The sequence below is a fragment of the Littorina saxatilis genome, linkage group LG3, assembly GCF_037325665.1.
Source record: "Littorina saxatilis isolate snail1 linkage group LG3, US_GU_Lsax_2.0, whole genome shotgun sequence".
In the NCBI taxonomy this organism is placed as follows: Eukaryota; Metazoa; Mollusca; class Gastropoda; order Littorinimorpha; family Littorinidae; genus Littorina; species Littorina saxatilis.
The window spans coordinates 14,648,806-14,666,092 of NC_090247.1; the positions used below are offsets into that span (position 1 = coordinate 14,648,806).

Sequence of the window (17,287 nt, forward strand, 5' to 3'; positions counted from 1 at the left end):
CGAAAAAAAAAATTTGATAATAATTTTTATATATTTAATTTTCAGAGCTTGTTTTTAATCCAAATATAACATATTGATATGTTTTTGGAATCAGCAAATGATGGAGAATAAGATAAACGTAAATTTGGATCGTTTTATAAATTTTTAATTTTTTTTACAATTTTCAGATTTTTAATGACCAAAGTCATTAATTAATTTTTAAGCCACCAAGCTGAAATGCAATACCGAACCCCGGGCTTCGTCGAAGAGTACTTGACCAAAATTTCAACCAATTTGGTTGAAAAATGAGGGCGTGACAGTGCCGCCTCAACTTTCACGAAAAGCCGGATATGACGTCATCAAAGACATTTATCAAAAAAATGAAAAAAACGTTCGGGGATTTCATACCCAGGAACTCTCATGTCAAATTTCATAAAGATCGGTCCAGTAGTTTAGTCTGAATCGCTCTACACACACACACACACACACAGACACACACACAGACACACACACGCACACACGCACATACACCACGACCCTCGTTTCGATTCCCCCTCGATGTTAAAATATTTAGTCAAAACTTGACTAAATATAAAAACACACACCAACAACAACCATGAAATAAATACGTGGTGAAGAGAGAGAGAGAGAGAGAGAGAGAGAGAGAGAGAGAGAGAGAGAGAGAGAGAGAGAGACAGAGACAGAGACAGAGACAGAGACACAGAGAGAGACAGAGACACAGAGAGAGAGACACAGAGAGAGAGACAGAGACAGACAGACATACAGATCCGACAGACAGCCATGCAGACAATATATATCAGTACACACCCACACGCACACACAAAGGGAAGTGTCTGCCGTTTGAACATGTAGTATAGTGCTATCGACACGTAGCGTTATCGACACGTAGCGCTACAGTACATTGGTTTTTCAAAAATAGTGATATCGACACGTAGTTCTATTGAGACGTAGTGATAATGGCATGTGTGAATTGTGGCAATAGCACTACGTGCCGATAGCACTACTGTTTTTGGCAATTTGTGTCGATAGCACTACAGAAAATAGCGCAAACGATACGTAGCACAAATGACACGTAGCGCTAGCGGGACGCACCGGTCACAGTCTCAGTCAAAGCAGCAAGATGGAGACAAACAATCAAACTGAGTCACCAGCTTCATTGTCACGAATAACCGACAGACAGATGAGGAAAATCCCAGTGATTAGGATGAGCCATTCATAACTTCCTTTTTCTGAAACGTACCACTACCGAATAAAGAAACCGGAACAAACGGGCAGTCTGCGTCGTCTGCTTTATTATGACCACGTGATTCCCAGCCTGTCACGTGACAGAAGCATACATTTATCGTCTGCTTACAGTTGGAAGCTTTTCACAGTCAGTAGCAGACGATCGCCAGAGTAGTTGTGTGCTGCAAGCTAAGCCAGTGGTGGGAGTGCTAGTGGAAGGGGGACGTTTTTCAAACAAAGAGGATAAGATTCACTGTGCAGCAGTGATCTACCAACCACTCAAGCAAAATGCCGACTTTCGACCCCAAAGACAAGCAAGGCAAGTTACACTGATTTTCCATTCAATTCCGCTTCAGTCGTTTTCTCCACCAGAATAATTATGTAGTCGTAATAGAAGAGGGTTTCGTTCATGCTGTAGTCTTTCATTCATGCAGCGTCTGTTAGCTTTTGGTTTCTTTCGGTTCCACGTAGGCCTACGCTAGTTTGGCACCGCGTCAATACAAGAGATGGAACGTGTTTCCTCTCCCGCCGCGGTGTCTGCCAGATCGGAACACGACAGGATGTTTTAAAGTTCACCTCAACACGCTACCAGATTTGCTGAAGCGAGATTACCCAATATTGACGGACTGTGTGATGATATCTTCTGCTATGGTCTCGGTTGAGACAGTGATATCAAAATCGAGACCGGAGGTCGAGATTTTGATATCACTGTCGAAACCAATAGCAGAAGATATCATCACCCAGTCAGTCAATGTTAGATATATTGCTAATTCTCTGGACATTTTGTATTTACTGTAAAGAAATTACATATCTCTCTCTTATATAGGACTATGCCAGAAGAAAGCAATCTGAGTGCATATATAATCACTAATCCAAACTGAGTTTAATCTGGAATTTCGCTCATAAGTAAGTTACTCGCTGATATATAAGTAAGTTACGCATGGGCGCGTTCTGATAAGCGCACTAACAACTTCTGTTTCTGTGTGTAGTAGACTGATCTCACCATGCAAAGCTTGTAGCTGCATATTAAACTGACAGGCTGTAATGAGATAGAAAATGAAGGATCGAGTTCATTTGATGATTAACATTCCATCTCGTTATTTGGAGGTCAGGTGCGGAAACTGAGTAGATACGTAGAATCACTTGTTCTTCATCACTGCCGCCACCTGCCTATATCGAATACACACACACACAAAAACACACACACACATACACACATTAACACACACTAACACACACACTCAGTAACATAGAGCGCTCACACACACACACTCACACATACACACACACATACACACACACACACATACACAGCGGCGCACACTGTCACACACACATACACACACACACACATACACACACACACACACACACACACACACTGGCACACACACACACACACACACACACACACACACACACAGAAGCAAACGGATCGCGAAACAACACAGATAGCATTGCTGCAGCACGGTCTCTCTTTCTGCAACGGACTCAAGCCGTCCGAACTGTGGTCGGAGTAGCGTACTTACAGCTATAGTAACTAATAGATGTGAGGTTCACCGATAAACGCAGGAAGTGGTTTTCGTGCATGTCCCAGCATAATTCGCACATCCTTTTTGAAGACTGCATCTGAAGTGTATTGTGACAAGTTTAAGAGCAGTATACCTCACATGCGTCTGACTGCAATGAGTTCAAGGACCTTTGTGGAGGTCTAAGTGGGGCCGGCCGGGGGAATGGGGGGGGGGGGGGGGGTTGGGGGGGAGGGGCCAACTGATGACTGAGTGATGATGGTTTAGAGAGAGAAATTGACAATGGCAATTCTTATAAGTTTTACTGAGAGAGAGAGAGAATGAGAGAGTGACTGAGAAGCGGAATGTGTGTGTGTGTGTGTGTGAAAGAGGGAGAACTTTGAACTTTATTTATTTATCGAGGGTAACAGAATAAGCAAAGTATACATGCTTTTTTTCGTCCGGCCCTCGCCCATTGAGGGTAACTCGATTAATAACAAGAAGAAATAGAAGTTAAGTTAATTACAATACAATGTATATAATTAACATGTCAAACAATTAAAAAGACATTCAAATGCATTATGAATATCAAGCAATGATGTAATATTATCACATAATTATTTACTTGTTTCCAAGAGAAACAGCATATACATTTCTTTGAAGGAAGTTTCACTGAATTGCATTTTAATTAAATCAGGAATGGAGTTCCACAATAAGGCGCCAGAATAAGAAAGACTTAGACTGAGAGAGAGAGAGAGAGACTGAGAGAGAGAGACTGAGAGAGAGAGAGAAAGAGAGAGAGAGTTTGTGTGTGTTATTTTAGTGAGACCTCACCGGCATACCCTCTTCCGCCCTTCTGTATCATGAGAATTTAACAATTTCTCAGTTCACCAGTTCTCCAACACCAGTTTTACACGCCAACACAGGCTTCGCCAGCTGCTAACATTTAATCTAGTATCAACTTGATCTGTGGTTTTTACATTTAGTCAAGTTTTGTATTCTTTTCTGTTGATGTTGCTAACATTTAATCTAACATCTTCTTTGCTTATAACATTCAGTCTCATTAACACTGATGATTTCTTTGCTCATACCATTCAAACAAACATAATCCTCTTCGCTGAGTTGCTTCGCCGGACACTGAAACTGCAACACCTGCTAAGGCTTCCAGCGTTTAAAACTAAACACCTTCTTTGCTCTTTGAGGCTTTCCGTAAACTTGAAGTTTGCAAGTCAAAGCGCGTGGTGTTTGATGCCGGGGGAACCCAGCTGTGTTTATGCGCCCCCCCCCCCCCCCCCCCCCCCCCTCAAGGCAGCGATCTTTTCTTTGTTTCACTGACTGGGCTCAGTAACGGTAGGCTGTTAAAGATCAGGATTTCCTTTGTCTTTAAAGACGAGACGGGCGGTCCCGTCTAGCTAGTCGTTAATCCTTGACCGGCTGAATTCCGGTTTCGTTTTAATGGTTGAACCTGCTGCGGTATGCGCGTGTCCGGTAAAAGGTCATAGGCGCTTGCCACTTGCTTTACATGCTCAGTCCTTCCCTTGTTAAAGATTTGAATCACTATCTCATATCTACGCAGGCTTTTACAGGGGATAAGACCGTCCTTTTCAAGTGACTCACTATCTCATATCTACGCAGGCTTTTACATTGGAGACCATCCTTCCGGCACCCGGCTGGACACATTGAAACTAAAGTCAACGTCCAGACTGCTTCCTGTGCATAACTGTATTTTGTTTGCATCAGTTTCACAGATTGATACTACCAGTGGCTTTTGAGAAACTGCATTCTGAAAAATCCACTCTGCTCAGAACGTATCCAGTCTGTTGAATTTGTGTATGTTTCTAAGTGGAGGGATGGCTTTATCGGGCCATGTAAAATACTGGCCGGATCTGAGATGATGAGTCAAATCGCACACACGGGAAGGAATGTGCCTTTAAGTGAGGGTGGGGGGGGGGAGGTGGAAGGAAAAGAGTTGGGGTTGTGGTTGTTGTTGTTGTTGTGGTGGTTGTTGTTGTTGTGGTGGCGGTTGTTGTTGTTGTTGTTGTTGTTGTGGTGGTGGTTGTTGTTGTTGTTGTGGTTGTTGTGGTTGTTTCTAGTGCAGAATCGTTACTGCTATATTACTCAAGCAAAGAAAAAAAACTGAAGAAGGAAGATACGAATAACGTTTTTAGTGTGTGTCATTCTTCTATTGTTGTTGTTGTTGTCGTTGACGTTGTTGTTGTGCAAAATAAACCAACTAGTCCTGTTGCTTTGTAACTGACTGAACAAAAGCCGGTAACGATGGGGAAGTACTCTATGGTCGTTTGTCAAGACTGAATTGTCCATGAGAGCTTGTATCAAAACCAGAACTTGAGATCTCTCATTATTCTAATAGGGTTTCAGATGTGTGTGTGTGTATGTGTGTGTGTGTGTGCGTGTGTGTGTGTGTGTGTGTGTGTGTGTGTGCAGTGTGAATGTGTGTGTGTGTGTGTGTGTGTGTGTGTGTGCGCGTGCGTGTGCGTGCGTGCGTGTGCGTGCGTGCGTGCGTGCATGTGTTTGTCAAAGCGCTCTGCTTGGGCCCTACTTGTGATCATTCAATTGTATTAGAGTTGTATACTTCCTCCTATGTGGAATGGAACCATGTTGAATAGAAAATACAATATAGTAAGTGATAGCGGCAACAAGATCGAAGGGTCATGAGCTGTAAGCCGAGGTAGACATTTTAGTGGTACAGTGGAACCCCCCATTTAAGACCTCAACAATTAAGAAAAAAAATCCGGTCTGTAAAAGGAGGGAGTCTTAAAATGGGGGTAAGTTTACAGAGGTTAGGAACAGAAAGTCTGTAAAAGGAGGGAGTCTTAAAATGGGGGTAAGTTGACAGAGGTTATGAACAGAAAGTCTGTAAAAGGAGGGAGTCTTAAAATGGGGGTAAGTTGACAGAGGTTATGAACAGAAAGTCTGTAAAAGGAGGGAGTCTTAAAGTGGGGGTAAGTTGACAGAGGTTATGAACAGAAAGTCTGTAAAAGGAGGGAGTCTTAAAATGGGGGTAAGTTTACAGAGGTTAGGAACAGACAGTTTGAAAAAGCAAGGTCTCAAAAGCGGGGAGGGAATCAGTCTTAAATCGGGAGGTTTTGATAGTGGGTTTCACTGTGAGTTCAAGCTCCTGTGGGTAAATCCAGTCAAGTTGTGTGAAGTCATGAAAGAGACAAGGAAACTGTTTAACATCCAGACAGATAAACCCACAAACAGGAAGTGTTAAAGGCGACACTGGTAAGTCCGTGTACATCAAGCTTTTCACCATTCGGTGTACGACTGATTCAACTCAGTTACAGTGGAGCGCCTTCTACACATCCTCATAGACGTTCGGCAAATATTCTATGTTTTCCCTTCTGCAATGCAGGTGAACGATGCAACGAGGAAGTTTAAAACTTGCAGTGTGTTTGCACTTGTGTCCGTTTTGTTGAGGGTCGAATTGACAATGTTGTGCCTATTTTTGATACCACCTAAATTCGGGGAGCAATCTCGTGATAAACGCGATACGAGCTGCTTCTAAAAATGGTTCTTATCGTTGATATATATATGTGTGAGTGAGTGTGTGTGTGTGTGTGTGTGTATGTGTGTGTGTGTGTGCAGTGTGTGTGTGTGTGTGTGTGCGTGCATGCGTGTAAGTGTGTGTATGTGTATGTTTATGCGTACTTGCGTCAGTGTGCGCACGTGTATGTTTTACCCCGCGCACGCTCACGTGTTTGTCAGTGTGCGCAAACACATAACTCTGATTGTTTCTCTGACCCGCGCACATATCACTTACTGATTTTTGCACCCCGAAAAAAGTCCAAAATGAGAATGAGAAAAATCGATACCAGATCCCGGTAAGACATAGCGGTTCCGTCTTGAGCTATAAACCTTCTAAACAAGCACCACCATCACCACAACCTACAGTAGAACCGCCTATTTTTGCGCCCCTATCCCCCATGTAAAAATGAATTGCCTCGATCCTTTGAAGACTTGTTTTCATCAGATTGTGTTGTTATATCCTCTGTACATTTACCCTCCTTTTAAGACTCCCTCCTTTTTAAGACCTGATTTTTTCAGATTTTGAAAGGGTGGTGGGGGGGGGGGGTAGGGGTGGGAGGGGAGGGATTCTACAATATCACCCGCAATCGCAACGCAATTCCTTCACTGCGCGTTCCTTTACGCCGCGTTCCTTTACATTAGTATTTTTGTCACAGCAGCGGTGATGGCAGAAGCGAGGGCAGAAGCCCCGAAGAACTGGGTCAGTCTGATCGATACTGAGAGGCACACAGCAAAATGGCCAGCCGCGAAAGACCTTACCCAACCACCTCTCTTTTGGTGTCCAAATACCAGAACATTGCTTTGGCTTTACCCCCTCCTTTTCCGTCCCCTCCTCAGTACTCCGTCCCCCCCCCCCCCCCCCCCCACCCCCCCCCCCCCCCCCCCCCCCGCGCCCCTTATAGCTCGCTCGCCTCCTCGTCGAGCCAAAATCTTGGGATTCCAGAACTATTGCCCTTTCGGTTCTGAATGTTGTGCATCGATCCTGTCTTCATTCCAGAATAATAACGTTAGTTGAGTTGTCATCGTTATCGACGCGTACCTTAACTCCGTGTTCATTAAATTAGTTCATTGCTGGTGTGTGTGTGTGTGTGTGTGTGTGTGACAGTGTGTGTGTATGTGTGTGTTCTGAGCAGAACGATGACAAAAGAAAATTCGAGAGAGACAGAGACAGAGAGTTACAGAAGAGGACAGAGCGAGCAGGATGTCGAAGGAAGCCAAGGCGGACTCGGAAAACATAATTTTCATGTTTTTAGATATTGACCTCCCCGACCCCCACCCTCAAACCCCCGCCCTCCCTTTTTCTACTCCGTTCCTTCAAGCTCCAATCAGTGTATTGAGTGTATTACAGCGAGAGAGTGGTAGCAGCAAATCGCCTGAGCGGGTCCGACCACCCTCCTGTGTGGGAGGCTCCATACCATATCATACCCTGTTGGTGAAAGCTTTGCTCCATGTACAGTAGTATCTTCTAGTGCTTTCTCCATCACAATAATGAAACGAAAATATTTCATGGCGAGAGTGAAGTCTGTGAGATAAAAAGATACACGCGGCCCACCCCATCCCTCCACACATAACCTCACGGCAGAGAGAGAGAGAGAGAGAGAGAGAGAGAGAGAGAGAGAGAGAGAGAGAGAGAGAGAGAGAGAGAGAGAGAGAGAGAGAGAGAGAGAGAGAGAGAGAGAGAGAGAGAGAACATTGAGAGAGAGAGAGACTGAGAGAGAGAGAAAGAGAGACTGAGAGCAAAGAGTGCAGAAGCTGAGATATGACACTCTTTGCTGAGAGCGAGAGATAGGCAGAGCGAGAGAGAAAAGAGAGAGGGGGGGGGGGGACGGAGACTGAGAGGGAGAGCCTCGGCGGAGAGAGAGAGAGAGATCGAGGGGAGCGAGAGAGAGAGAGATCGAAGGGAGAGAGAGAGACTCGGAGAGAAAGAAGAAGCGACAGCGAAATCTCATCGTGAGAAAAGCTGTACGGTTAAAAAGGTACAAGTCACGGCCAATTTGACGGCAACTGAATCTGCAATTTGCCATGTGCACTCAACGGGGAATTCAGTTCTGTCCGTCAGAATTGGTAATCATGGTCGGGGGAGGCAAAGACATTCTGCCGCTACGCTGTGGCAGAATATCCTTTGAGTCGGGCAAGCACTGATATGAAGGCGATGAGGCACGTTGTTCCTTTTCGCTGCTTTTTAAATGGGGGAGAATAGAAGACCGAGCTTTGTCGAGGGTTTGACTTCTCAACTTGACGTGTGCAGAGTGAGGTCTTGGCTCAGCAAATTCCGTAAATGCAACATGTTTGGAACAGGTGCTTGCTTTTTCACAAGCAGACAGATGTTAGTTAGAGGGAGAGTCAGTCTTGGAATGCATCTGCACCGTGACTGACTGTAGTTAGAAGTCGAGAAAGACTCGGAGAGAAGACGAGATGGGGTTGGCGGGGGTCGAAGGTAGGATTTGAAGAGGATGGTAAAATGTGGAGAGAGAAAAAACCCACGATAAAACGGAATACGAAACGGGGGAAGCGCCGACAAATACGAACGTGACACGGTACGCTTTCACTGATTGTCGAACTAAAAAAGAGTGCATACAAATCCCAAGCAATTCATATTACGACTGTACTGAGACGAGTATCAGAGATACGCTCCGGCTTTAGAACCTTTAGCCATTCATGCAGCAAACAGGATTGATACTTGAATTTGTATGGATCATCGTTTTGAGAGAGATACTTGAATTTGTAATCAGGTCACCGTTTTGATAGAGAGACAGAGACAGAGACAGAGACATAGAGACAGAGAGAGAGATAAATAGAGAGAGGGAGGGGAGAGAGAGAGAGAGAGAGAGAGAGAGAGAGAGAGAAAGGGAAAGAGAGAGAAAGGGAAAGAGAGAGAGAAAGGGAAAGAGAGAGAGAAAGGGAGAGAGAGAGTGGCTCGAGAGACTCGGAGAGAACTACTGAGAGAGAAAGGGAGGGGGAGAGAGAGAGAGAGAGAAAGAGAGGGAAAGAGAGAGAGAGACAGAGAGATAAAGCAGACACATGTGGCGGCAACAGAAGTAAAGACACGACCCTGGAGACAAGCTGCACGTGCTATGACCCTTCCCTTGTGTCAAACCTCGTTAACGTTCCATTGTTCTACGAGATGTGCAACTGTGTAAGTGCTCGCACTTCTTTACACCTCCGTATATACGGGGGTGTATAGTTTATTGGCCCCTCACGTAAGTGTAGCCTATGCGATGCTAACTTTTGTCTGTCTGTGCGTGCGTGCGTGCGTGCGTGCGTGCGTATGACGTAAGAGGGTTAGACGTCACGCGAAGGAATTACTGAAAGTCTCGGTCATTGTTATTTTGCCGAGCAGGCCGAGACTAGTATTTTCTTCGAAATGGGCCATTCAGATCTAGATCTAGTGTCTCGCTTTCTTGCACAGTGTCACCTATGCCGCTTACTGTGTGTGTGTGTGTGTGTGTATGTGTGACGAAGTGATTGAGTTTGTGTTACTGTTTGTCGATTTCTTACGTGAGCCTTGAAGGCTTCGCCTCTTGGTTTTTTTAGATGAAGTGTCAGCTGCTCATTTATTTATTCATGGGAGTGCGGGGGGATGTTTTCGTGGTCACGTTTCTCTCGGTGTGTGTGTGTGTGTGTGTGTGTGTGGTGTGTGTGTGGTATGTGTGTGTACGTGTATTTGTGTGTGCGTGTGTGTGTATGTCAGTGAATGTGTGTGTGTGTGGGTGTGTGAGTATTTTGTTGTAAACTGACTCAGTTGGTGTTTTTTACAATTTTATCATTTCAACCTTACCGTCCGCTTTGTTAAGCGTAAGTTTATATATACTGATTATAGTGCTCTTCGTTGATTAAACCCTGTCAGTTATTGCAGACAAAGAAAAGTATTTAAATAGAAGGACGCCAAGCCGGCACGAACATTCAACAATTCTTTCTGGAATGCAAATTTCACTTTCAGCCTAGAAAAGCAAGAATTCCCTATGCCCAGAACACTACTGTGCACTGATTCACATTTTTGCATATTTTTAGCCGAGTTAGAAATATATATTTAAAAAAAAAATTGGCATCTATTTAGCAGACGGTCTGGCATGCTTCAGAAGTGTGGCCAGTGCAATCTCTTTCCTCGCGCAGGTATCTCTGGCTTCGGCTTTGCTTCATTAGAGAAAGTATCAAGCCCTAGATGTAATTCGGCATGAGATGCTGGTATGCATCTGGATAATTATACATGAGTGCGTTCGTTTGTGTGTGTGAGTGTGTGTGTGTGTGTGTGAAAAAGGGGAAAATAGAGAGAAAGTCGGAGAGAGAGAGTCGGGGAGAGAGAGTCGGAGAGAGAGAGTCGGAGAGAGAGAGTCGGGGACAGAGAGTCGGAGAGAGAGTCGGAGAGAGAGAGTCGGGGGGAGAGAGAGAGAGAGAGAGAGAGAGAGAGAGTGAGAGAGTCGGAGAAAGAGAGAGGGAGAGTCGGAGAGAGAGAGAGAGAGAGAGAGAGAGAGAGAGAGAGAGACAGACAGACAGACAGACATATAGACAGACAGACAGAGACAGAGAGAGAGCTTCATCAACACGCACAACAAAGACAACAGATTGGAGGAAGTCTTCCGCTAGCATGTTCGAATCCACCTCTTCCTTACAAACATAAAATTAGCGACCAAAACAGCAAAACGACAAAACTGCAGGGAAGCTATTAAATACGAGGACACCTCCCCAGGCAACAAGTCTCTCGGGGCTCATCCATGGCAGCACAGGACAGCGACTAGCGGTTCCCGCACGTGCCGTACGTCTCGCACTTTGAACTCAAAGCCATGACGTTCCCTACACAAGGCTTTGATAACGAACGGATAAGGGGCGTAACTCCTTAGTCATATTACAGTTGAAAATTCAAAGCGGGTCGGCTTCACTCAATTTCTTGGTATCAGAGGCTTGACATAAATTAGGAAAACAAATGGTTGGACCAATCATGGACCAACTAAAACGCTGTAGGGCAGAATTAATATTTTGATGGTATTTTTGAACGTTCTCAGCGTCACTGTAGGAAGTGGCGTTCTCAGCGTGCAGAAAGTGAGCGTCAAGTCCCTTTGTATCAACAACGAAAATCTGTGCATCTTTGAATGAATCGAAACGCACGAGACTTACCACTCGTGAGACTTACCACTCGTGCGTTTCGATTCATTCAAAGATGCAAAGATTTTCGTTGTTGATACAAAGGGACTTGACGCTCACTTTCTGCACGCTGAGAACGCCACTTCCTACAGTGACGCTGAGAACGTTCAAAAATACCATCAAAATATTAATTCTGCCCTACAGCGTTTTAGTTGGTCCATGATGGGTCCAACCATTTGTTTTCCTAATTTATGTCAAGCCTCTGATGCCAAGAAATTGAGTGAAGCCGACCCGCTTTGAATTTTCAACTGTAATATGACTAAGGAGTTACGCCCCTTATCCGTCGTTATCAAAGCCTTGTGTAGGGAACGTCATGGCTTTGTGTTCAAAGTGTACGTCTCGTGGGAAAACGATGAAAAAGTAGTCTTCTGCTGTTTTGTATCATAGCGCCGGTCGGTTATTATTTACTCTTCCATCCTTACTGTATTATTACTACTATTATCAGTTGTATGTAGTGAATATAGTAGTAGTAAGGATGGAGGAGTAAATAATCATCTACCGGCGCTATGATACAAGCTCCTGTGATATGGAATTAGAGTAAACTAGACCGGACTTGAAGTCGACGCAAAAATGAACTCGGCATACAGTATACACACATACTACCCCCCCCCCCCCCCCCCTCTCATTAGGAAGGCAGACAGGTTGACAGGCATACACATCAAAAAACACTGACACAGCAAAACTCTCAAAAAAAGGTTTCTAGGCCATGCCCTCAATGGCGCCATTCGCTGCACGTCAGTGTCAAGTTTGTATTTCAACCTTTTTCGGCGGCGCGCATGTCCAATTATTTTCTTCCGGGGATAGGGGCTTAATTGGCTTTGTTTCTGACAGTGCATGCACACTCCCATTCATGCTGTGCACTTTGCGTTTCCATGACAATGCGGAAGGAAATGGAATAATTATAAAACTTTTGTGACGGAGACAAATGAAAAAGTGTGTTACTTTCCTGCATTTTCATGTCATTTGTTGTTGTTGTTGTTGTTGTTGTTGTTGTTGTTGTTGTTGCTGTTGCCGCTCCTGTTATTGTTGTTGTTGTTGTTACGTTTTTATATTTAGTCAAGTTTTGACTAAATATTTTAACATCGAGGGGGAATCGAAACGAGGGTCGTGGTGTATGTGCGTGCGTGCGTGCGTGTGTGTGTGTGTGTGTGTGTGTGTGTAGAGCGATTCAGACTAAACTACTGGACCGATCTTTATGAAATTTGACATGAGAGTTCCTGGGTATGAAATCCCCGAACGTTTTTTTCATTTTTTTGATAAATGTCTTTGATGACGTCATATCCGGCTTTTCGTGAAAGTTGAGGCGGCACTGTCACGCCCTCATTTTTCAACCAAATTGGTTGAAATTTTGGTCAAGTACTCTTCGACGAAGCCCGGGGTTCGGTATTGCATTTCAGCTTGGTGGCTTAAAAATTAATTAATGACTTTGGTCATTAAAAATCTGAAAATTGTAAAAAAAAATAAAAATTTATAAAACGATCCAAATTTACGTTTATCTTATTCTCCATCATTTGCTGATTCCAAAAACATATAAATATGTTATATTCGGATTAAAAACAAGCTCTGAAAATTAAATATATAAAAATTATTATCAAATTTTTTTTTTCGAAATCAATTTAAAAACACTTTCATCTTATTCCTTGTCGGTTCCTCATTCCAAAAATATATAGATATGATATGTTTGGATTAAAAACACGCTCAGAAAGTTAAAACGAAGAGAGGTACAGAAAAGCGTGCTATCCTTCTCAGCGCAACGAATACCCCGCTCTTCTTGTCAATTCCACGTGCACTGCCGCCACGGGCGGTGGAGTGACGATGCTACGAGTATACGGTCTTGCTGCGTTGCGTTGCGTTCAGTTTCATTCTGTGAGTTCGACAGCTACTTGACTAAATATTGTATTTTCGCCTTACGCGACTTGTTGTTGTTGTTGTTGTAACTTTGGAACTATGCGAACTTTCGTTCTGATATATATACTCCATTGCGTCTTCACTGGAGGAAGAATCTGGCAATGATTCTGATTTGTTGGTTTTCATTCATCAAGGTCAAAGTCGCTAGAAGAGCTGAATCAATTGTATCTGATGTGGTTGTGTGTGTGTGTTTCTGTGTGTGAGAAAGACAGACAGACAAACAGATAGACAGACAGATAGACAGACAGATAGAGAGAAATAGAAAGAGAGAGTCGCAGCGCCGCTTTAGTAAACATAAAAACTTAAGATACATTCTGCTCAATACATTCAACCCATTCTGATAAGCATCGCTCCACGGCTATTGCCAGTTGTCTCTCTGACCGGACGCTGCAGTCCTACGCGAATCTATCAAAATAAGAATACAGAGTTATCTCCCATATGTTTTTCGCGAGCACTGATCTAAATTTGAGATCAGTGTTCGCGAGACGAAAATATTGCAGATTGTCCGACTTCGACAGTGATCTCCGTTCTGTTCTTCACAGTTATGATAAAGGCATCGTTCTAAGGTCAAAACAAGTCGAAATGTTGGGACTGCTGCCGGAAGGAGACCGTAATAATATTATATGGTTTCATCACTGTCAACTGGTTACAGAAAAAATCGTCTGCTCCAGTGAGCGCCGAAACCAAACGGTTGATTATCACGTGACACTTTTGCCATATTTAGAGTTGTTTGCACAGTAAATACAGCCGCGAAAAATAGCTCGCTTGAAACTGTCTTACATATCAATTCCTTTGTAATTTAAAAATTACAAAACACCATGAAAAATCATTATCGACGATCGCGAATCTGCTTATATCAATAATACATGCAACAACAAAAATCGGTTTCCTTGCCAGACAAGAAAACTCAGGGAGAGAATGAGCCGAACTCATTTTGACCTGAGTTCAGGATGACATTCAACCATGCAAACCCGAACGAGGAAGTTGTCTTGCTTCAGTTACGATCAAAACAAACACTTAACTCTATATCCAGCGCAACTTGTACGTCAACCTTCCTGCGTGAACACCGTGACATACGTAGCACTCAGCGAGTTTTTGTGTCAATAGTCTGAATAAGGATTTCCCCTCACTTCACTGAATACGAAGAATACAGTCGCAATATACAAAGTAAAATAATTATGCCAAGCTTCCTGGGACTTTCCGGCTAATTTCACTCTGTGAGAAAACTACGCTGTGTGTTTGATACAACAGTCCAGCAAGCACTCTAGTCCCGGCAGATGTGTTCAGATATCTGTGTTTTATAACAAGCACTGCACGAAAACTGCATTGACATAACTTGAAAAGAATGAGATGTTCTTGTCTTTCTTGTGTGTGTAAAAGGGAGACATGAGTGACAAAAAATCCGATATATATTTACCAGTGATGTTTCACTTCCTCGTTGGAAGCTGTATTTGTTTTCTTTTTCTCGTGTTTTTCTTTCTCTATACCGTGCGCTTTATGTGTAGAATTTAGATCAGATATGCGGTGTGTTTTTGTGTTATAAAAGAGGGCCGGCCCCTCAGTGTGCATTTCTGTGGCTGAAAGCCCTTATATAGAATTAAAAGAGTTTAAATGCACCGGTGTCTTCTTGAGTATGTCACGAACCAGTAATGGGTTGTATTTGGCCGAAATGAAAAGATTTCAACCCGGAACCTGCAGCTGGGTTATAATAATCATCTCTCTCCCTGGCTCTTTCCCTCTCTCTGGCTCTTTCCCTCTCTCTGGCTCTTTTCCTCTCTCTCTTTCTCTCTCTCTCTCTCTCTCTCTCTGTCTGTCTGTCTGTCTTTCTCTCTCTCTGTCTGTCTGTCTGTCTCTCTCTCTCTCTCTCTCTCTCTCTCTCTCTCTCTCTCTCAGCCTCTCTCTGTCTGTCTGTCTTTCTCTCTGTCTGTCTCTCTCTTTCTCTCACACTCTCTCTATCTCTCTCTCCCTCAACCTCTCTCTGTCTGTCTGTCTTTCTCTCTGTCTGTCTGTCTGTCTCTCTCTCTCTCTCTCTCTCAGCCTCTCTCTGTCTGTCTGACTTTCTCTCCGTCTGTCTGTCTGTCTCTCTCTTTCTCTCACTCTCTCTCTCTATCTGTCTGTCTTTCTCTCCGTCTGTCTGTCTGTCTGTCTCTCTTTCTCTGTCGCAGCCTCTCTCTGTCTGTCTGTCTTGCTCTCTGTCTGTCTGTCTGTCTGTCTGTCTCTCTCTCTCTCTCTCAGCCTCTCTCTTTGTCTTTCTCTCTATCTGTCTGTCTGTTTCTCTCTCAGAGCTAGAGAGAGAGAGAGAGTAATAGACAGACAGACAGAGAAAGACAGCTCTAGAGGGGGGAGAGGGCAGAGAAAGAGAGATACAGAAAACGGGAGACAGAGACAGGATGAGGAAAAGAGTGACAGAGACGGAGACAGAAACAGACATAGGGAGAGAAAGAGGAGAGAGACACAGGGAGAGAGACAGAGTGAGAGTGAGAGAGAGGGGGAGGGAGAGAGAGAGAGGATGAGGAAAAGAGTGACAGAGACGGAGACAGAAACAGACATAGGGAGAGAAAGAGGAGAGAGACACAGGGAGAGAGACAGAGTGAGAGTGAGAGAGAGGGGGAGGGAGAGAGAGAGAGGATGAGGAAAAGAGTGACAGAGACGGAGACAGAAACAGACATAGGGAGAGAAAGAGGAGAGAGACACAGGGAGAGAGACAGAGTGAGAGTGAGAGAGAGGGGGAGGGAGACAGAGACAGGATGAGGAAAGGAGTGACAGAGACGGAGACAAAAACAGACAGAGGGAGAGAAAGACTGAGGAGAGAGACACAGGGAGAGAGACATAGTGAGAGTGAGAGAGAGGGGGAGAGAGAGAGAGAGAGAGGGGAGGGAGAGAGAGAGAGGGAGAGAGTCAGAGAGAGAGAGAGAGAGAGAGAGAGAGAGAGAGAGAGAGAGAGAGAGAGAGAGAGAGAGAGAGAGAGAGAGAGAGAGAGAGAGAGAGAGAGAGAGAGAGAGATGTGCAGACTTACAAGCATAGGTATCAAAACTGGTTGCAGATTACAAAAAGGCAGCGCCAGTATAGTTAGTAACAAGAAATAGACAAGATAAGAAATAAATGTATGGACAGATACCAATAAATACATGAATAATTAATCGCATATTGCAAAAAAGAAAATACATCAACAGACAAACAATAGGTGAGAAATGGGCCGGGTTTTCAACATGAGCCCCTTGAACGATGAGTCAGTCTTCATCGACACATTTTCAAGTCAGGCAAAAATCCGAAAACTGAACCTTTTGTTTATTCAAAGAGATTAACTGTTTAACTGTCGCGTAACAGCCTGTGTGTCGGCAGATACGACGAAACAAAACACTTCTTGACGAAACCCGAAACAATGCCCGAGACAAAACACAAAAACATTTCTTGACACTGTTGATTGAGAAACCCACTTTTAAAGTTTTCCTTGTGTTGGGAAAGAGTTAAGGAGGAGAGTTATGCGAGGTGTCAACAGGGAGAGACCAACGAAAGAAAGGGGAGGGTACGGAGGCGGGGGGGGGGGGGGGGGGGGGTCTGCTTTTACCTGTCCGGAAAACAGGTAGACAAGGGGGACAAACTGACCGTTGTGACGTCACTAGGCTGACCTCGTGGTCACTGTTAAAACTTGAAATTCCCACGCAGACACTGACGAATGGCCGGGGCTTTTGTTGTTTCTTGTCATCTCAAGAAAAACTTTGTGTCTGGCTGCCTGTTCGTCTTTGTCTCTAGCTCTGTCTGTCTGTCTGTCCGTCTGTCTGTCCGTCTGTCTGTCCGTCTGTCTGTTTGTCCGTCCATTTGTCACTAATTACGACCCTGCACAGCATTCAGCCTCTCTGTCTGTCTCTATCTCAGGGTATGTCTGCCTGTCCGTCCGTCTGTCCGTCAGACCGTCCAACTCTCTCTCTCTCTCTTTCTCTCTCTCTCTCTCTCTCTCT

General features: G+C 44.3%; 1 protein-coding gene across 1 annotated transcript in view; it reads left to right on the forward strand.

Moving 5' to 3' along the window:
- The first annotated feature begins 1,341 nt into the window (after window positions 1-1,341).
- The window catches only part of LOC138961712 (allograft inflammatory factor 1-like), a 46,580-nt gene continuing 30,634 nt past the window's right edge, over window positions 1,342-17,287 (forward strand). Inside the window, exon 1 of the mRNA XM_070333382.1 lies at window positions 1,342-1,543. Coding sequence (XP_070189483.1) covers window positions 1,513-1,543 — 31 coding nt within the window. The 5' untranslated portion in view covers window positions 1,342-1,512. The remainder of the gene's footprint in view (window positions 1,544-17,287) is intronic.